The 20,966-nt window shown below is 53.0% G+C and overlaps 2 protein-coding genes across 3 annotated transcripts in view; one reads left to right on the forward strand and one right to left on the reverse strand.

Annotated features, from left to right (window-relative positions):
• CACNA2D4 (calcium voltage-gated channel auxiliary subunit alpha2delta 4) overlaps nucleotides 1-20,966 on the forward strand; it is a 111,576-nt gene that overhangs the window by 71,329 nt on the left and 19,281 nt on the right. The gene's annotated exons all lie outside the window — the stretch shown is intronic.
• On the reverse strand, nucleotides 689-17,085 carry LRTM2 (leucine rich repeats and transmembrane domains 2). 2 transcript variants are annotated; one of them, XM_030322831.1, is made up of 6 exons: nucleotides 16,817-17,085; nucleotides 9,977-10,160; nucleotides 9,379-9,516; nucleotides 6,172-6,762; nucleotides 2,745-3,222; nucleotides 689-1,734 (listed from the first exon to the last, which is right to left on the reverse strand). In XM_030322831.1, exons 3-5 carry the CDS (start codon nucleotides 9,443-9,445, stop codon nucleotides 2,768-2,770), a joined length of 1,113 nt encoding a protein of 370 aa, XP_030178691.1. In that variant the 5' UTR covers nucleotides 9,446-9,516; nucleotides 9,977-10,160; nucleotides 16,817-17,085; the 3' UTR covers nucleotides 689-1,734; nucleotides 2,745-2,767. The 2 variants fall into 2 exon arrangements, with proteins under 2 accessions (XP_030178691.1, XP_030178690.1); XM_030322830.1 differs by lacking the exon at nucleotides 689-1,734 and having other exon boundaries at nucleotides 2,022-3,222.

Genomic DNA, 20,966 nt, shown 5'->3' on the forward strand with positions numbered 1-20,966 from the left:
CGGTCTCCCAGCCCCAGCCTCCAGTTTATAATTCTGGTCCCGTCCCACCACTGAACCTGCTCAGTCCTGTGGAAGATCATATTTGTAAGCTCAGAGTGTCATCTGCCTGTCCCTAAAGTCAGTCTTGAAGGTGCAAGAGGATAATAGTTTAAAAGGGATTCCTCTTTCACGTTAGCAACACCCCCAATCTCACCAAAGCTGATAAAACCTAACCAATAGCTCTTGGAGAGCCCTGCCCCCGCCTCCCATCACACAGTGGTGTCCTCTGGGCAAATGCATGCCTTCCTACCACATCCACTCATCTGTCCTTGACTGTCACAGTGGATGAGCACACAAAGGGCTCGGAGCAGTGACAGGTCTCCAGCTGACCTTCACTGCCCAGTGCTACATGGAGACCCAACCTGAGGCTCACGTACCCATACTGTGAGGCCAGCACATGGGTGACTTGTCACACTCGGCTACAGAACGCGTTCTAACCCAGGACTCAGCCCTCCACATCTCTCCTGGCAGTGCCCCAAGGCATTCCCTCAGGCAGGAGTTTTCTGTCTGTCTTATGGAGGTCTGGACACTGGGGTGACATCCTGAAGCAATTTTTGCAGCTGCCTGGGGAGGTCAGGGCACAGGAAGCCACTCTCCCAGTACCTACATGCCCTCCCCACCCAAGGAAACGAGGAGGTACATAGGAAAATACAGTCTTTATTGTTCTTCTGAAACAACAAACCAGAAATATAATTTTGCCTTTAAAAATCTTCTGTCTCTGGCTGAAGGTACCACCATTGACAACACCCACCCCTCCCCTCTCTTTCCCTTAGAAAATGCCTAGATCTGGTATTAGCTGGAAAGAAGGAAGACTGTGCCCCCAGCCTCAGGAGACATGTTTAGCAGCCTGCTAAGCAGCATTCCCTGCCTTCCCCCACAACATCCTTCACCTACCATGGTCCTCTATGAGGTGGAAGGATCGAGGGGTGCAAGGCAAGGTGGACATGCCCTGTCCTTCCCTGTTCCTCTTCAGACCCTTGACCTCAGTGTTCCAGTGGCCTCTTCCCAGGCCACCACCAAGACTCCTGTCATGGAGCCAGAAACCAGCCTGATGCCTCCCGACCCTCCAAAAGCCTTGGAAAACTTGTGTCCAGCAGAGGGAGACCTAGTACTCATCTGAGATCAGACTTGCAGGAGGGCACAGACCTACAAGAGGGGACTAGTGACCCCCAAGCCCCATACAGCCATCTTCTCACCTGCCGCCCCTTTTGTGTAGGCTGCTAGTAACAAACAGGCCCCCTGGCCCATGCTCTGGTTTGGAGCCCAGTCCAGGTGCAATTAAAACCTCCAGAAAGCCAGACTGAGCACGTAAAACCCTGGGAAAGGGACCCCACAACTGAGGCTTCTGAGCAGAATGGGGCAGCCCTCTCTCTGCCCCTGGGGTCTGCTTGGAATATGCTGGCAGGCAGTGAGCTTTGGTGAGGGCCACCTGCTTTCCCAAGATGCCACCAATCATGACCCAGTCCCCGCCCCAAGGTCCCAGGCCTAGAGCTGCTTAAGATGGAGGGGTGAGGGGTACAGAGCAATGGTTCTTGGGCTGCAGGCTATAGGAGTGGAACTGGTGGGTGTCCCCATGGGGCCTGGCAGTGATGATGTCCTTAGCGCTGAAGAAATGCCCAGTGGTGTATGTGCCTGGGCTCCCGGGAGGCTGCCATCCACACATGCTGTAGCTTCAAGGCCTCTGGGCCGGTGTCCCTGGAAAACCCAGCAGGAGAGGTGTGAGAGGGTTACCATGGTGACAGGCAGTCTCATCCAGCAGCACCACTTTGGCCCACTTCAGAGGATCTCAAAGGAAGCCTTGTGTTGTCAGTGTGTGCTTCTCCCCCTGTTGACTTGAGAAGATTGCGGTGAGCAAGCAAAAGGTTCTGTGGCCTGAGGGCTAGAGATCCAAGGGGAAACATGTCTCTACTGCCCAAGTTCTCATGACCTGTGTCCATGTGATTCTGTGTGTGTATGTGTGAGAGACAGAGAGAGAGAAAGATGGAGAAAGAGACAGACAGACAAGACAGAGACCAAGAAAGAGAGAGATTTCCAATAGATATAATTGCGCTGGTGATGCTGAGTGTGTGTGAGAGTGGATAAGTGAATCCAGGAGCAATGCAGCCGGTGTGGCCTATAGCAGATAGAGAGACCTAATGGCTTCAGCAGAGGGGGTGTGTTATAATCATGTTTCTTAGAGCTGGGTCCAGATGCCATGGCTGGTGTGATTGTACATTAGTACTAGCAGTTGAAAGCTGGACCCAACTCCGACACTAAGGGCAGCTGAAAATATATTCCTGGCTTAGAAGAGGGTCACAGAAGTTGACCCTTGGCCCCCCTATCACTTCTTCCCCACCCCTAATGCAGATGAGGTGCTATGAGCAGGAGGTAGGGAGAGTCACCCAGTCTACAGCCAGGGCAGGAAGGGCAACAGGGGAACACTGAGTCCAGAAGCCTCCACTTGCACACATATCCTTTCTTCCCTATGGCCAGAAGCTTAGGGAGATCCCCCAGGTGTTCCAGAGACTTGGTGGCTCAGAAAGGAGCATGAGCAGGAGCCTTTAGCACAAGGGTGGCTTCCGCAGAGACTTGGAAGTTCATGGAGACAGCCGCACTGTGGCTTGTTTGCTGGAGGGATGGGGAGGAGAGGGGGGAGGGGCTATGGTGGAAGGAAGGGCAAGCCCTTACTGAAGCAATCCCCAGCGTGCTCTCCCAGCCCATCCTACCTAGGCCAAGTGGGGCTGGGCTCTCACGCCACAGAAGAGATCTGCTTCTGGTCTTCATGCTCACCCTCCGGGTCCCCCATTAGGGGCTGCCTCTTCTTGAGCTCCCGGTGGTACTTGGCCATAAGGGAAGCATAGATGCAGCCATAGGCAGCAGCCACCACCATCATGATGCAGACAATGCCACAGACAACCCCCGCGATGATCACCGTGCCAATGGCCCGCCTCACGCTCACCGGCCGATACCTCTGCTTCTGGGGGCAAGCAGTGCTGGGCTCGGGCTCAGGCTCAGCCCCTGGCTTGGGTTTAGCAGGTTCAGGGCTTGCCTTGGTACAGGGTGGCCCAGGAATATCCAGCCCAGCTGAGCTATTCTCATCCTCCAGCTGGGAGCAGTAGTTGAACATCTCCATGGGGACCACACGCATGTCCTTCCCCCTCAGTTCCTTAGGTAGGGTGCAGGCAAGCTGGTCCAGGCGCCCCCCTGCATCCAGGGAGAAAAAAAGGAGGAGATGACGAGACATGCAGAACCTGGACTCCCTCTCCCCATCCCCAGAAAGCCCAGAAGGTCTAGTTTCTATCAGGAATGCAGTCAGTCCTGAAATCACATCAATAGGAGAGGAAGAGAGAAGAAAAACTAGCATTTATTAAGCCAAGGATCATGATAGGTGAGGTATATATATCATGTCATTTCATCTACACAGAAGCCATATGAAATGGATATTACCATTATTCCCATTTTAGAGCAGCACACAACCATTTCAATCAAGCCTGCTCCCTCCAGTGTCAAACTGATGCACAAGAGTAAGGCAATGCTTATATATGGAGGTACTCAGGGAAGAGTTGACAATGCAAAGATAGAGCCAAGAACCCTGCCCAGGCTATAATTCTTCTCTTCTCCTTGCCCCTGAATCTGCCCGTTCACTATCTGTAAACCCAGGGCACTGTTCTCCACAGTTTCTAATTACTCCAGAGCTCCTCCCTCTCACAAACAGGACAGGTTAAAGCCACTGTCACAGTGACCACGCTTCCATGCAGAACCTTTTGGTTGCCCAAGACCACCTATTTGGAGAAAAAAGGTCGGGTGATAATGTTTTCCTTTTCCTTTTTAAGAGCAACTATAACCCATTAGCACCCCAACCACAGCATCTCTGAGTGAAGCAGCATCTTGAAAGGAAATCCTGAAAACCCATGAGGGCAAAGGAGAGGGGGCCAGTGCTAATGAGGGGGTGTGGGCAGCAATAGGTGCATGGGCTAATCACAATAGTGATAGCCACACAATGGTGAAGTCATGAGGGCATGTAGATGAAGAACATGGGTGGGGTAAGAGAGAAAGTAGCTGAGGAGAATCCCCTAGGATGTCAAAGTCAGATTTTGGCATTCTATCCACTTCCAGGCAAGGGACACCCCCCCCCTTCTAAATGGCTCCTGCTAAATGTGCTCCTGCCAGTCCATCACTCCCAGGTCCATCTCCCAGCACAGCTGCTGCAAGCCTCCTCATACAACAGATATGCTTCTCCTGGGATGCTGATGAAAACACCCTGGGATTTTTTTTTTTAGCGAAATGCAAGGTTGAAAACAACTGTACTATTGAAATTTCCAAAAATATATATTCCCATTCCATGCCCTTTTGTGCTGAGAATTTAGTTCCTGATGACTATATGAAAGGACAAGGACATTCCCTTGGGATAACACATGGGTCTGAAGACACCTGGTCTCTAGTTCCCCTATGCCACTGACTGCCTGGGTGACCTATGGCAGGTCTTACATCCAGTGAAATGTGTCCAAGAGCCACCTTTGTACAGGCAGGAACTGGGTGCTGAGATGGGGACAACCTCACCTTCCTGCTCCAAAACCTGAGGTTGAATCATCTTGCACAAATTATTTAATTTAATTGCATTTGAGTCTTGTTTTCTTGGCCATAAAATAAGAACAGCTAACTCACTTAACTGCTATAGGGATTAAACAGATAATGTACATGAAAAAATATTTGTAAACTAGAAGCTATATTAATTATTATTTCCCAACTCACAAAAATGGGAGAAATTATCATAGTGACTAACATTTTATGGCACTTTACAGTTTGTAAAATTTTTTAATTAACTAACACATGAGAATATCACCCAAATAATTGAGATGGTGGCTGGATATGAAACAAAAGGAGTAAGACTGAGGAAAAGCATTAACACTCTTCATATTGATTCACTCATTCAGCAAATATTCATGGAGCGTCTACTTTGTGCTGGGCACAAATTATGTCTTATTAAGTCCATTTGCTATTATGGATATTACTAACAAATGAACAAATAAGTGAATAGGTTTCATGGAGGACTTACTTTATGCTAAGTACTTGTCAAGACACTTTTTGTGCATTACTATTTAATCCTCACAATGATTCTATGAGATAGGTGTTATTTGCCCCATTTTACAGATGAGAACACTACCACAAAGAGGTTTCTCAGGATCCCACAGCTAGTAAGTGAGTGACAGGGCCACACATCAAACCCAGATCTGGGACTTTTAACCATTATGCTCACTTCTTTGCCCTCCTTTTCCATTCCATTTTATAGTCATTCTAGAACTTTCCCAGGTTAACAAAAAGGGGAAGGGAAAAGAGTAAAACTAAAGATAGGTGGGGGCACCTGGGTGGCCCAGTCAGTTGAGCATCTGATTTCTGCTCAGGTCATGATCTCGCAGTTTGTGAGTTTGAGCCCCGCATTGGGTTCTGTGCTGACTGCTCAGAGTCTGGAGCCTGCTTCAGATTCTGTGTCTCCTTCTCCCACTGGCTCCTCCCCCACCTGCACTCTCTCTCTCTCTCTCTCTCTCAGAGATAAATAAACATTAAAAAAACCTAAAGACAGTTGGCTTATTAAAAGCTTTGAATATAAAACTTCTTGAGACAGAGAGTTGAGATCATCATCAAAGTGAAAATTTGGTTTTATCTGTGGATTTAAATTACATTCCACACTCCTGAAACTGTAGATATTTAAGAAGGTATTGTATTATTCAGAAGAGCAAGGGTGTTTTTTCTTCCTCCTATCATGCCGGGGAAGCCCAGAGGCATACCTGGTGGGATGCAGAGAAAAATTATACTGAGTCTTTAAGTTGCCTCATGAAACCTACAGAAGTGAGATCAAGTTACAGTGAGTCTAAAAGAAAAAGAACAGGAAGGAGGCTGGGAGCTGGGAGGGGTACACAGGGAAGAAAGCGTATCAGTAGAACAGGAGGGAAAGCAGCACGGGCCTCTCAGCCCTGCTGATGATTTGGAACCGAGGCTGAGACTCTTCCAGCCAGCCCTGCTGGTAGAGAGGTAGGACCACCCCCTTCTCCCTGGACCTCAGCCCTGAGTCATCGCTCAGCCTCCAGGAAGTGTGTTGGGCCAGGGGGTGACCCTCCCAATTCCTCACACCCAGGCAGGACTAGCTGTGCTTACCTCGGTAGGAAAACCACTCCATCCAGTGCTTGAAATCACGTAGGTTACAGTCGCATTCCCAGGGATTGTCCCCAACCTGCAGCAGCTGCAGGCTTGCGAGGGGTTCAAATGTCAGCCGGTCCAGGTTCTGCAGACGGTTGGAGCGAAGTGATAGGGAGCGCAGAGCCGGGAGTCCATCGAAAAGGCCAGGCGGCAGCTGGGCCAGGCCGTTGATGGACAGGTCCAGGTGGCGAAGCAGGGGCGAGTGCTGCAGCAGGTCCCTGTCCAGGGTCCTGATGCTGTTATTGCGCAGCTGCAGCTCTGTAAGATTCGTCAGGTCCCGGAAAATGGAACGGGGCAGCTGGTCCAGGAAGTTGTTGGATAGGTCCAGCCGCTGCAGGCTGGACAGATTGGCGAATGCCCAGCTAGGCAGGGCACTCAGCTTATTGTTCAAGAGTAAGAGGGTTCGGGTGGCAGCGGGCAAGTCCGGGGGCACCATGGTGAGGCCTAAGCCACTGCAGTCCACCTCCAGGCTGCGGCTGTCACACTTACAGGAGAAGGGGCAGGCGGGGAGGGCCTCCACAGCATACAGGGTGATCCAGCAGGTGATCCCTGGAGGGGAAGAGAACAAAGAGGTGGAAAGAAAGCAACAGGCTGGGGGTTATCACCTCCTGCTTCTATGTCCTCCTTTCTAATTTGTATCATAATGGCCTCTTGACTTTAATTGTTTTGGCCCAAGCCACAGTCAATACACAAACCTTTACTGACCACATAAAAAGATAATTAACAAACCCAAAGCAGGTCTATATTATTGGACATCACACAATGTCAGTAGGGCTTCTTGCCTCCCAGCATATCTGGCAAAAGAATCCCTTTAGTGGAGTACAGTTCTGCAGAATGGCAGACCTGAGTCCAGAAGACAAGCAATGTTGTTCCACAAAAATGTCCCAGCTTGCAGGCCTCCCATGGTTGATCTTCTTGGGAGTTTGGGCCCACTGACACCATAGATGTTGACAAAATAAAGGATCTAGTAGTCAAAGAAGCCTCCTCCCTTGTTCCTCTCCCAGTGTCACAGAGAAGGATTCTCTTTCCAAAAGAAAATGGCCACACTACTGCTTCCTTCTCCTCTGTACCCCCACCCCAACTTGGAGCTGTACTAGGCTAAGACATGCCATGCATGGAAGCATGAAGACCAGAAGCTTGAGCCCATCTACAGTCCCACTCCAGAGACCACTGTGGAAATGATGAGGATAAGATGCACAATTCCACTTCCATGCTGAGAAAGACTTGGGCACAAGCCACTTCACACCATAGGTCCAGAAGTTTCCTATTTATTCTCATTCTAAAACCTGCCATGAACTTAGGCTGGGTTCCTGTTCCTAAGGGCTGCAGAATGGACCCATTAACAGCATTCCATTAGTGATCCCATGTTTTGCCCAGGACCCCTCTGAGTAAGCTCAGAGCCTAGTCTGGGGAAGGGCTGGGGGGTGGGAGAGGGGCCTAAAAGAACAATCACAACAGAGCAGTTCATCCTATTGCCCAGCAGCCCTTTTTCAGAGTGACTGCGAAAGTTAAGTGTCTTCCTGAGTATCAGAGAAGCTTGCTCACTGTGAAAGAGTTTTCTCTTTCTCATCCCTAGGATGAGCTCAAAATAGTTCAACTTCACTAAGTCAGCACCCGGTCTGGCAAATTACTGGCCCCATCTTGGATGTGGGATTCATGCAGATCTGACAGCACGTGGGAGACTGTAGAGGGCCAGGGGTGGGAGTGCCCTTTTGTGCTCTCTCTCTTCCGTTCATGGCATGTCTTAGGCTAGTGCAGCTCCAGGTGTGGGGGTGCAGAAGGGAAGGAAGAAGTAGTGTGGCCATTTTCTTTTGGAAAGAGAAGCCCAGAGGAAAGACCCTAGCCAGGGAAGTGGCAGAGAAGTTCAGACCCAGTTCGTGGCCCAGGTGGCCTCACCCAGACAGGCAGCAGCCACCCTGACTTGAGTGCCTGAATGAATCTGTGTCTGGTAGATGTCCGACTGTCTGGTGTCCTCAAGAGCAGAGCTTGAAGGAACAGTAGGGGACTGTCCCCCCCCTACACACACACACACACACACACACACACACACACACACCTGCAGGGTCACTGACAGCTGAAAAGCAGACTGCAAGGCTGACACCTGAGCCTCTTCATTCTCAGGGGGAAATGAGCACAGTCATGGCCATGGGAGCCAACTGGTGACCTTCCCTGGCTACATGTGGACACCTGCTGCTACCTGTCACCCTCTTACCCCTCTGAGCCCATCTGCTGCCAGGTCAGCCTGCCCCCACACTACCCCCACTATGCCATTTGAAAATCAACATTCTTCAGACTTTACTTTCCACAGGAAAAAATTCAATCCATCCAGCTTCCCTCTCAAAAGGATCAACATAACCAGAAGCCATTATTCTCCCCACCCCTGAGAAATTCAGGGTGACATAAAAGCTCTGGTGACAAGAAAACATAATCCTGTATTGCAAGGTGTTGAATGATTCCAGAATGAGGTTGAAAGGGGATCTGAGCAGCTCGGGGATCAGCCATTCTCATATGATGAATAATTCAGGCTGCTTATGTAGTGGGGCAACCACATCACAGGACTGACCTTACGAGGGGAGAAGTCAGGCAGAATAATGTTTTTTAGGACTATGTCTTACCTCTTAACCACACAGCCTTGGGCAAACCGGTCCTTACAGACCTCAGCCCTCTCCCTCATGTGACGAGAATTCTCAGGGCTTCTTTCAACCTGACAACTTAAAGCCTTTCTTATGGGAAATGGATGCCTCAGTCTCCTCAGAAGGAGGGGTGGGACCCAACCTGTAAGGTCCTTCCAACACCACGACCCAGGAGCTCTCTAGCTCCCTCCATTTCAGAGCTGGGAAGTCTGAGGCAGAAGAGAAGTCTCCAGGCTCACCCAGCCAATGGAAGAAAAGAGGGAGACTCGCCATTAGAACAAAAGGACTCTCCTAAACTGGACTTCTGGGCACAGGAACAGACTCACCTAGGAAAACAGGTCCACCCATCATGGCCTCCAGCTCCCAATTTAACCACTAAAGCTCTCAGCGTCGACTCTTCCTTTGCCACAGATGCGTAGCATGGGCAAGATTTTAGAGGGCAACCTCTGGCCCCCAGAGCCCCCTGCAGCCTGGCATCATCCCTGCATGCCAGGCTAGCCCCTGCCGCTTGCCCCCACCCCATGGTACTCACAGTAAATCTGCCTCCACAGCACGGCAAGCCCGGTCCTTTGCTCGGGGCCACTGCCCCGGGCCAGCATGGTGAATGCCACAGCTCTCAAGGCCCTGAACCTCTGGGGAGAGAGGAGCCTCTCGGTGTGTGCTGTCAGTCCTGAGAGAGAGAGAAAGAGAGTGGTGAGCAGGCACTCGAGGCCCCATTCCAGCCCAGGGGTTAGGGAGAGGGCCAGGTGTCTCTTTACACTCCTTGTCGTCCCCTCTCCTGTTCTTCTCAGCTCAGCTATGGTTCCCTGGGGGGTGGGGGTGGGGTGGGTACGAGGGGCAGAGAAGCCAGGAATCCTTCCACTTCCCTGGGTGACTGGGGAGGCAAGGAGGGCAGGCTCCGGCCTTTGGCATAGCACTGGGCTCTGTGTGTGGGACTCTTCTGCATCCTCTCCCCTGTCTCTCTTGTTGTCTCTCTGGTGTGTTGATCTCTAAAATGTTTTGGAAACATTTTATGGTCTCCTTTGTGGGCTTTCCCCCATGTCACAGATGGGGAAATTGAGGGATCTGTCTACCAGGTAAGCAGAGTGAGGCCATAGTGACACTGTTGCCAGGCCCGGTGCTGCTCTTACCATGGCCCCCGAGGAGGCAGAGTCTGCTGCTGAGTCAGGTGTGCAGCTTGGGCCTCGCTCTTGCTGCCGGATGGCCTCCTGCTTCCCCTCCACCTTTGCCTGAGAGGTGAGGTGCAGTGCTCTGTCTTCCGCCCGCTGGGCTATAATAAGACTCATCAGCTCAGGGAGTTCATGCAGCAGCTGTCTATGCAGGAGACAGGGGCAGGAAGGAGAAGAGGAGATTTTGGAGCACAGGGAGGGCTAGGAGTGGGCCCTGGGGCTGCAAGAAGGCAGGTTTCTCTCGCAGATGATGAAAGAGGGGTACTCACCCTGTCTAGGGTCTCAGGACCTGCCCTGCCCCAACCCTATGGCTAATAAGAGGGACACGGGCCCTCCTCTGGTCCTCATTTCCTTCCAGATATGGCTAAGGCCCTTAGACAGAGGCCAGAGCCTCCACTCTCCCAGCCCCAGCAGAGGAATGGGAGAGGAGACTGTGGTGGGCTGCCCTGCAGCAGGATGGGACAAGGTGGGGAAGGGGACAGGGGAAGGGAAGACCCTGCCCACAGCCCAGCCCCTCCGGCTCCCAAAGGGCACCGTCCTCTCAGCCCACTGCTTCTGGCTGGCTCCTCTGGTTTCCTGCTGCAGCCTTCCCTCTCCTCGCCCCCTCCCCTGCCCCCATCCTCCGGAGCCAGGGGCAGAGTTAAGCAGGCAGCTGAGGAGGTGGAATGGGCTGCTGGGAAGCTAATGCGTTCAGCTCTGAAGTCTCTGCACCCAGTGAAGCGGGTTTCCCTCAGGCATTTCAGGTCCTGCTGCAGCTCCTGGTGTCTCTCACTGCCTCCCCAGCTCCCACTCTTGAATCCAGCTGCCTCTGGTGACAAAACCCACATAAAACACAGCGACCCCTGCGAGAACTTCAGCTGTACTACCAGCAAGAGCAGCCTGGTGTGTGGGGGTCTTGGCTTTGCCTTCCCCCCACCCCTCCACCAGGGAGGGCTCCAGGTTGTGCAGGCCTCCCAGAAGCTGGCAGAGACAGCCACAACAACTGGCCCCTGACATGGGGCGTGGGGAACAGCCAGGTTCCCCACACTGCCTCTTGGCTGAGCTGTGAAGAAGCCTAGAGCAGCTCAGGTATCTTCTCCAGCTGTTCTCTCAGGGCCAGGCCCCCATAGGCTCCTAGTTCAGAAGCCCAGGCAGGCAGGACTCCTAGTTTCCTTCTGGTCCACCACTCCCTAGCTGTGCAACCTTAAACAAACCCGTACACTCTCTGAGCTCCAATTATCTTATCTCTAAAAGTGGTGATCGTAATACTTCATGGGCGGAATCTCTGTGTGGATCCATTTAATTAAGGGAGGAGAGTTAGCATTTACTATATTTAGTACACATTACCTTAGGAGAGAATTCAGGCGAATGTGCCCAGCTTGGACTTGAGCCCATGATAGATGTGAGGAAACACCAGTTCCCTTCTTCTGTGGGTAGGGGAGAGCAGCTTGCAACAGCTCTAGGTAATGTCTCCTTCCTGGTCCCACCAACCTCACGCATGTGTTTACTTCTCTATTCCTGAGCAGATGGGCCATCACATGATGCTCATGGCCAGACACCCCACACACACAGGCTTCACAGACTTCCATCGCAGATGACAGTGTCCACCCTCTCTGTGTCCCTCAGGCCCTGACCCTCAGAACGATCTGTTTCTCCAGCAAGAACCCTCACATCCAGAGCTCACAGCACCCACACAATATTAGGCAGCTTGGTGGCCATCCAAGGCACAGAGATGAGGACCAACTTGCTCAGGGTCACACGCTAGATCAGAGATAGGTCATGGGCTTCTGAGCCTGGCTGCTCATCCACTCCCTGGCAACTGTGGGGTCTTAAGGGAAGACACATATGTCAGGGCAGGGTGCACATAGGCTCCCAGACACGTGTGTGGAACTTCCAACATAGCACCTGGTGCAAACACACACCCACAGAGAGCTGTGCAGTTAGGCACGTGCTCACACACACACACACACGCACACGCGCGTGCACACACACATGCCCTGCCAGCAGCCCTCCAGCCCTCCTCTTCAGATGCCAACAGTCAGCACAGTGAGATGCCTGGCAGGTCCCAGAAGCCCCCAGCGGACAGATGTACAGGGGCACCTCCAGCCTAGAAGGGAGGTCTAAGGAAAACCCTGAAGGGCAACCTCTACCACAGGACTTTTTCTATACCCAGACCCACAAGGGTGCTGGAGACCCAATCCAGGCCTCCGCTCTGCTCTTTCCAGCTTTCTGCAAGGAGACAGGTGGCAGAGAATCCCTCTCACCCAAGCCCAGGCCCCATGTCCACCTGAACCTCCTCCCCTCTTTCAAGCAGGTTCTCCTTTTCCACCCCACTTACCCCTCCCTGACCTCAGTGTCACCCCCATGGTGAGCCGAGGAGTTGACCAGCAAGCACCCATCAGTGGAGACAGTGGCCTGGAGCAGGTCCTGATGCCCCATCCCCAGACTTAGACAATGTCACCTATAGAAGGCAAGTCAGGCAAGTTGCCACAATGCAGACCCATAGGCATCATCTTTCGAGGTGGCAGGGCACTGTTGACCCTAGTATCTCTGGAGATATGTGATGAAAACAAAATCCCCCAGGCCCATGGGTGGGGGATGGGGGCTTCACCTGTGCTCCCTAGGGAGCTGGCCCTGCCTCCATGGGCACCATGGAAGTGACCTTTAGGGAGATTTGGGGCTAGAACCCAGCACTTCCTGGCTCCTTGGCCCTTTGCCCACAAGCACACCTCCAACCAAAGAACCCCTTCCTACCCCCAGAAGTATCTAGCCTCATCAGGAAAGGGGGTGACCTACATTAGGAGAGCAGCTGCTGCAGCAGGCGCTGGCCGGCTGCTGGAATAAATTTACACTGTCTGAGAGGGAAGTCCCACCCAGGATGGAGAATGAAGGACAGAAGAGAGCAGGGAGGTCCTCCCAGAAAGATCTATCTCCAAGTCCTACAGCTTCCTGGCTCTGGATGCCAGACCTGCTCCTAATCATCATGGGACTCACTGTCCCAGTCCCAGAGACAGAGACACCAGAGAGAGGGGCTGGGCCCCAGCAGGAAACCCCTGCCTCCTTTGCCAGCCTGTCCTGAGAGAACCAGGATTGGAGGATGGGGCCAAGGAGCTACAAGCAATCAGACAGAGAACCCCTGAGAACCCTTTGCTACTCGGCATGGTCCATGGGCCTCACCTAGGCATTTCTTAGATGTGGAATCTCAGGTCCCACCCTGGTCCAAATGAATTAGAATCTGAATTTTAACAATATCCCAAGCTTGAGAAGCACAAGACGAGATTGCTTCTCCCCCAGCAGGCCCCGGCACCTCCCAGGAGGCCATGCCAGTCAGTCTCTGGAAGCCAGGCCCCATCTCGGAAGCGTCAGTGACCTGGGCCGAGTGGGGAGGATACTGACACTGGCACCCCCTTCAAAAAGCCTCTGTATGGGACGAAGCGATGACCATAGCCACAAACGTCTGTGTATAGTGTCCTTGGTCCTCATAACAACTCTCTGAGGTTGGTATTACTTTTAACACCATTTTTGCAGATGGGGGAAACTAAGGCAAAGGAAATTAAGTAATTTGCCTCTGGATAGGCCCTGAAAGAATGAATACAGCTTTGGGTTCAAGCAGTCTGGTGACAAAGCTACTAACTCAGCTGCCTTTATAGGCTCTCGGGCTGTTCTGTTCCTTGTCTGTTTACACACGGAGGTTCCGGGTATAAGAAGGAAAAAGCAGAAAAGGGAGACGCAACCTTTCACTTATACAGTACTTCACAGTTTACACAGCATTCCCTCACCCACTGTCTCACTGGATCTGAGGAGGCAGAGGTTTAATGCCCCTCCTCCTAATGAAGAAACAGGGTCTGTGAGGTCCTGGACTCAGACACAAGCCTGGTCTCCCCCTCCCAGCCCCTCCTTCCAGTAGCATCATAGATGTAGGGAGAAGCCCCAGGTGGCCAAGATCTTAGGAAAGGAAGGGAAGGGGGCTTTCCAGAAACCTTCCGGCAGAAGGTTGGGTGCTGAGGTGAAGAGGGTAGGCTGGGAGCTCCAGGGAAGCCAGGGGTGGAGGATAGTGATAGAATGAGAGGCAGCAATAAGAGCAGAAGGTTCCATGTGCTCCTGCTGAGCTGAGTGGGTGCAGCATCCCCTGGAGACTGGGAGTGGGGGCTGCTTCCCGGGTGGGGTACCTCACCTCAGCCCCCTGGGCGAGGAGCAGCCAGCCAGAGCCCCCAAATCCGAGTGCTCAGGTTAGGTTGGTGCAGAGCCATGGCCTCTCTGTGCTTCTGCCCCTTCAATTCCTCCTACAGACAGAGATAATCCTCCAAGTGGAGCTGCCTCAGACCCCAGCTAGAAATCTCCAGCACACCCACCAGCAGCCTGGTGTCCACACCCTTCCCCTGATGCCTCTGTCACGTCCATCTCCCCAAGTCAAGTGTCCAAACCATACAACTGCTTAATGCCTATTGTACCTCAACCCAGGGTTCCTGACTCCTGGGACATCATGCTGTCCCTGCCATTCACCTCCACTGGTATCTCTCCCTTCGGTCAAGTATCCCTAGTTGAGGACAAGGCTTCTGCACGCCCTCAGCATCCAAGACTCACAGGACTTACAAGCAGAAAGGGACTTCGTAGTCGCCTGTGCACCCACTTCACTCTGCAGAAAGGTGAAGGTCACAGGCGGGTGAGAAGCACCAAGAGGGTGAGAGGCACCTGCACCGCAGAGCAGCCTGAGCTGAGCCCTGTTTGGTGGGGACTGTGCAGGGCTGGGCTCTGCACCTGCTGCCTCCAGTCTGGCCATCTGGGCCCTTCCAAGAGACATTCTCAGTCTCTTCCTGCCTGTCACCCCCATAACATACACTGCCCAGGCAGCACGGAAGCAGGTTTTTTTTAATCTCTCTATCTGTACTTGGAACAGGCAAACCTTCCTGGTTCATTTCAAAATGCATACCCCATTCTCACCCCCAGCTTCCTGCATCCTGGTTTTCTTGTTGAACATTCCTGATCCCAAACAGATCCTCTGCTAATCAGAACAGAAACACCCCCTGAGTCGTTCCTCACCAGAGCCCCTCTCCATTGTGAACAAACTAAGCACGCTCATTGAGGTCATGGATCTGGGCTCAGGCCATGGCTTGGGTCCATTGAGGTCATGGATCTGGGCTCAGGCCACGGCCTTGGGTCGGGGCGGTGGGGGGTGGGGAGGGGGACAGAAGAGGCTTGATCTGGGTAGGAGGGAGAACCCAAGAAGAGAGACTGCCTCCGCTCCAAGTCCTTCCTCCCCAGACACCCCAACATTACATAAAGGCCCTCCCCTGCCTCCTCCCCATGATACCCATTCCACCAAAAACAGCCCAGTAGGACCCCTTGGCTTTAGTGCCTAGGAAATGGGAATAAGGTTTGCTTATCTGGGCCCCAGACACAGCTTCCAGCCAAACCCCAAAGAAACCAGATCGGTTGCTTAAGAAACCTCCCTCCTTCTCCTGCCACCCCCAGGCTGGCTTTCCTGGGCTCCCTCTTTTGGCAGTGCCCAAGACTGAGACTGTGGCAGCGGGGAGGTGGGGTGGGAAAAGCAGGAAGCTGCTTCGGGTTTCCCTCCTGCTGGACTTCCCCCGCCCCCTCCACGTGCTCAGCCTCCCCTCCCCTCCCCCAGCCTATGTAGTTATCTAAGCTGCCGGGTGTCAATCTGAGTCATGCCAAGGCAATGCCCAATGCGCCCTGACAGCCAGGTGCCACCCTCACCATCACCCCCAGAAACTCTGAAAAGCTTAGCTCAAGGAAAAGACAAAGCAGTCACTGGAACTGAGCTGGGTGGTCTGGACTCCTGGTCAGACTACCCTCTCTGCATTGTCAAAACGGGCCTCGGGGCTGCTGAGAGCAGCTTTCCTGATACAACTCAGGGTGTCCATGCCCCACTGGGTTGGGAAACCAGGTAGGAATGGCTTGGCCATATACCACCCTCTCCCCCTAAGCTGAGTCCACAATTCCCACCATGGCATAAGGCTTCTGAACCCATTTATGGATAGAGGACCTGGTGTGTAGCTGGGGGACACCCCGAGCGAATTCTCACAAGCCTGGATCCATCCCCTGCCCCTGGGACCCTGGAGGGCTGGGAGCAAGGCCTCAGGCTCACCAAGGAAGAGCTGCAAGGCTTTTCTCCATCGTCCACTCCCAGCCACGCCCCCACCAGGGAGGCTTCCCCCACAGCCGCGTGGACCCATGTCCATGTAGGGAAGAGCTCCACTGCACCCTGTACAAGGGCAGCTTCCTGAAGGCCGACAATCCCGCGCTGAGGGTATCCTGCGGAGAGGCTGCCCCAGGTCTATTCCCAGACCTCAAACAGCATAGTCCTCCAGCCTGCCATCCCCCCCCCCCCCCGCCCCACCAAGCTGTCCTCTGTACCAGCCCTGTCACCAGCATCCCTTTCCATAGCACCCAAGCTCCTCAGGCTGTGTCCGTGAGCCGGGCAGGCAGACGGCACAGGGCTCTCGGCTGGCACTCCCCGTGCTGCAGGGATTGGTTTCTATGCCCCCCAGGGCCTGTCATCTGGCACTGGCACTGCCCTCCTCTCCCCTCCCCTTCCCCAGCTGCCCCCTCCCCAGCAGAATCCCAGCTCACCTCCCCAAGGCTGTGATGTCAGAGTACCCCTGGGTCCTGTATCTTTGGGTCGCCCAGATGTCCGGTACTGAGCACTTCCCCAACCCCAGCCATCGCTCCCAGGCAGCAGGCAACAGCCACTGTGCAGGGCCAGGAGACCCAGCAAAGATGGGCCCTGTTCCCTGTGACCCAGCCACCCTGCAGCCCCACCGGGGAATTCATTCCTTCTCTCCAGAGGACAGCACTCACCTTTCTTCACCCTGACCGCAAGCTCCTTAAATCAAGTAGCCCTTAGCCGTCCAGCGAGCCCCTCCTGGGATTCCTGGAGAAATCCAGACAGCACTGCCCAGCGGAGCGCTGGGGGCACTGAGTCTCCAGTCGCCCGGCCGGGAGCAGGGACCTGGCACGCAGCGCACAGCACGGGGGAGAAGGAATGCCTGCCGCAGCTGCCAGGGGGACGGGGCTGCTGGGTCAATAGCAAACTGAGAAGGAAAGAGGGAGGGACAGAGGGAGACCGATAGGAAAGGGGAAGAAAGGGAGAGGAGGGGAGCGCGCGCGTGTGCGCGCGAGCGAAGAGACGGAGCAATGGAGTGACAGCTGGGGGTACATCTGTGATGACAGCGACAGTAGCACACACAAGCGCCGCGCGCACAGGCGCACACACACTGGAGGCGCTTGCGGCCAGAGGGCAGCGCTCACCCTTTAAATGCTCACATTTCGGTGGAAAAAAGCACCTATGGATTAACCGCTTCCAACTCGAAAGGAGGAAAGCTGTTGAAAGCCCTTGTACCCTGTACCTCCATCTTCCTTCCCCAATGTCCTCCAAGCTCTCCCTGCCCCGACCGCCGCCCCCCTCTCCTGTCTCTCCCCTTCCCTTTGGAGAAAGAGGGCCAGGACCCAGAGGGCAGAGAGGCCCCTAGGAGGCTGGGTCTGTCTCCCGTTCAGAGATCTGCAGGGTAGTATCTTCCATCCTGCCTGTGGAAAAGGAAAAACTAAACCCTTTTCCCGGTCAAAGGGTGATTTATTCCAGAGAGGGTCATTGGAGGGGTGCAGAGGACAGCCCATATGCCTGGCAGTCCTCCAGAAAGGGGCCTTGAGCCACACAGAGCTAGTGTCATGGTCACACACAGATCACTGAGCTTCAGTGACCCCAGACCAGGGCTATTTAAGGAAGTAAAATGCCAAGGCTGACAGGCTGGGAGCTAAGGGACTGGAGCTGGTTGACAGGTTGTCTGTAGTGCCCTGGGGTGAGACCTGGAGGAACCAGGGGTAAATGCAGCCCCGCCCCATCTGACTTGGCTTCTTTAGGCTCCTTGTTCTTATCTAGATGAGGTAGGCTTGCAGAAGGGAAGAGACTGGTATTCAAGAACTCAGAGGCCTCGTTGCTAACCAATCAGGACAAAGAAGTTGAGGAAATTGATATTCCAAGAGATGGCAAGTGTCTGATCCAAAGGCAAAAGACACCAGCAACTAAGCCAGAGGAGGAGTCCCAGCCTGGAGCACAGACCCCTAAGTGACCCTTCCTTGCATCTCTTAAAATCTGCCTGACAAGCAGGTGGCATGGCACGTTGATAATATATGTCAGGGGTATCCCAGTGTCCCTCTTCCACTTTACCTGTGTTCCTTGGGGGATTCACCATCAGGACTGGGGCAGAGGTGGGGGTCAGGTCGAGAAACCCCCAAGATGCCTCTGACAGAGGCACCTTGCACCATCTTTTCTGTCTGCCCTGCTGCACAACACAGCAGCAGAGGCTCAGACCACTGTTCCAGGAGGAAAGAGGGCATCTTATACCTGGGAATTCACCTACACAGAGGTCAAGTGCATCCTATCCTTCAGGCTAACTGCACCCACTTACCTCTAAACAGATCTTGGCTCTCCCAGCTCCTTCCCTGAGTCTGAAACACCCTCCGTCCCCATGGGTAGCCTCCCCCTTCTTGAAAGTTCAGCCAGAAAGTCACCACCTTTACCAAGTTTCCCTGTCCGGTCCACAGACTTGACCTTCTCCAATCTATGGCCTTTCTTTGGGGCACCCTTGCGGTTCATATCACAGAAAATGTACAGCAGCTTTCTGTGGGATGGCTTATCTTCTTTCATATACTATGAGCTGTATCAGAAAATGGACTCTGCCTCTCCCACACCCCAGTACATTCTTGTCAGCTGAATCAGGGCTAGAAGGGAAGAAAGAGCCCAAGCCTAGGCATCAGGAGACCCGGAGTCTAGACTCTGCTGCTCATTAACTAGCTATTAGCTAGTTAATGAACCTGACAGCCCTGGGCCTTATTTTCCTGCTCTATAGAATGAGGAGGGAGAATGATTGAGATCTTGGGTCTCCCTTCTGTTACTGGCACTCTATGACCTTGAGCATCTGCTGGAAAACCAGCCTGTAGGGTAAAAGATGGGCCCCTCCTAATCTCACAGCTCTTGATCAGTTAAACGCTCTCCAGGCTGAGTTATCAAGGCAGAGACGGGGGAAGGACAAAGTAGCTATGAGAGCTAGGGGGTAAAGTGTGGAGGTGCTGGGAGAATGGCTTCCAACAGGGATCATTTCTGTGTGTGTGTGTGTGTGTGTGCGCACAGCTGCTTTGTTTTGCCATCTGTAATGACAAAGCAGCACTGAGGTGACAGCCAGGACCCCGAGCAGATAGGTACATCTTGATAAGCCATCTGCTGCCTGTGGCCTTATTGAGGCTTTTTGTTAGGTTGTCTGACAGTCAAGGGAATGTTAAAGAAAAGCTGCTTCGGAGGAAGGCACAAGATCATTGTGGAGGAGAGATCCTTGTGCAGAAGCAGGGGAGAGAGGAAAGGCAGGAGGAGGCCAGGGGAGGGAGAAGAACAGGCACTGCTAGGGGCAGGAGGAAGGAGCATCATTTCTCTGCCTCTGTCAGGTTGTAGTGGGACCTGGGGTCCAACGTCTGTCTCTGAAACAAGGACCAATCACGCACAGAAAAGAGGGGGTCTCTTAATAACCCACTGGGGGTGGCAGCCCAGAGAGGCCAGTGCTGCACATTCCCATGGCCCCTTTGCTTGGATTTCTCTTCACCACTAGTTCTGTGCCTGCCTGCAAACATAATACCATGAAGTATTATCTCCTGCACACAGCAGGCTTATAGGAGGCACTAGGAGGGGGGTGACCCCCTGGTGCTCCCCTGAGACAGGCGTCCAGTGAGGTTCTGACAGTCGACCACCCGAGCAAGCAGAACAGGGACCCAAGGGCCACCTTGGCAGGTCTCCCAGGAGAGAAGCCTGGACTCTCGCAGTGTCTGGGGTGGAAAAGTACAGTTTGGGTTGTAAGGCAGGAATTGAACAGGATTTGAAATGATGAACAGCAGAACAGACGATTTGTTGTTGAAGATGCTCCCGTGATCCTCACTACCTCCCCCACTCTATACCAGCCCCTGCTGTCAGGATCTAGCAGATCCTACCATGAGGAAGCTCTTTTTGTCTCCCCTAAAGTCCCTGTTTCTTAGTGGGCTCCCTCCTAGGCCTTCAGGGGAATCAGAGCACAGCTAAACCTCTAGGGTCTCAAGTCCAGATCTGTAAGAGTCCAGGCTCCATATGGGAGGAAGGAGCTCAGCTCAGTCCTAAGCCCTAAAGGTAAGGGATGAGATGGCAAGATCTTGTAGAATTTGCTTCCCAGTCAAGTGGCTGACTCAATGGAATTCACAAATATTTACTTAATTCAAAAAATAGTTATGGTGGGGAGCCTGGGTGGCTCAGTCAGTTAAGCATCTGACTCTTGGTTTCAGCTCAGGTCATGATCTCATGGTTTATGAGTTTGAGCCCTGCGTCGGGCTCTGCACTGACAATGCAGAGCCTGCTTGGGATTCTCTCTCTGTCCCTCTCTCTCTGCCCCTCCCCTGCTCTCTCTCTCTCTCTCAAGAATAAATAAAATTTTTAAAAACTTAAAAAAATGTTTATGGACGGGCGCCTGGGTGGCTCAGTTGGTTAAGCTTCCTACTTTGGCTCAGGTCATGATCTTGTGGTTCTGTAATTTGAGCCCCACATTGGGCTCTGTGCTGACAGCTTGGAGCCTGGAGCCTGCTTCGGATTCTGTGTCTCCCTCTTTCTCTGCCCCTCCCCTGCTTGTGTTCTCTCTCTCTCTCTCTCTCTCAAAAATAAAACATTAAAAAAATTTTTTTAATGTTTATGGAGCCCCACAGTATGTTAAGTATTATACTAGGTGCAGGGATCAGAACTCACTCCCTCTTCCCTACTTTTAGCCCCCATGCTAATAAGGTGAGGCAGGCAATAAATGGGAATAAAATAAATCTGTTGCTGAGAAACTAAAAGTGATGAAATAGAGAGTGGAGGGTGAAGGAGTGGTCTGCTCTGTCTGGAGAGGTCAGAGAAAGCCTCTCTAGGAGGCAATGTTTGGGCTGAAATCCGATGATGAGAAGG

This window comes from Lynx canadensis, chromosome B4, assembly GCF_007474595.2.
Source record: "Lynx canadensis isolate LIC74 chromosome B4, mLynCan4.pri.v2, whole genome shotgun sequence".
In the NCBI taxonomy this organism is placed as follows: Eukaryota; Metazoa; Chordata; class Mammalia; order Carnivora; family Felidae; genus Lynx; species Lynx canadensis.

Coding starts and splice junctions, on each gene's coding strand:
- LRTM2 (XM_030322831.1), bottom strand. CDS start 9,445: ATGCTGGCCCGGGGCAGTGGCCCCGAGCAAAGGACCGGGCTTGCCGTG. Junction 6,763..9,378: donor GCTGTGGAGGCAGATTTACT/GTGAGTACCATG, acceptor CTTCCCCTCCAG/GGATCACCTGCTGGATCACC. Junction 3,223..6,171: donor GGAGTGGTTTTCCTACCGAG/GTAAGCACAGCT, acceptor CCCTGGATGCAG/GGGGGCGCCTGGACCAGCTT.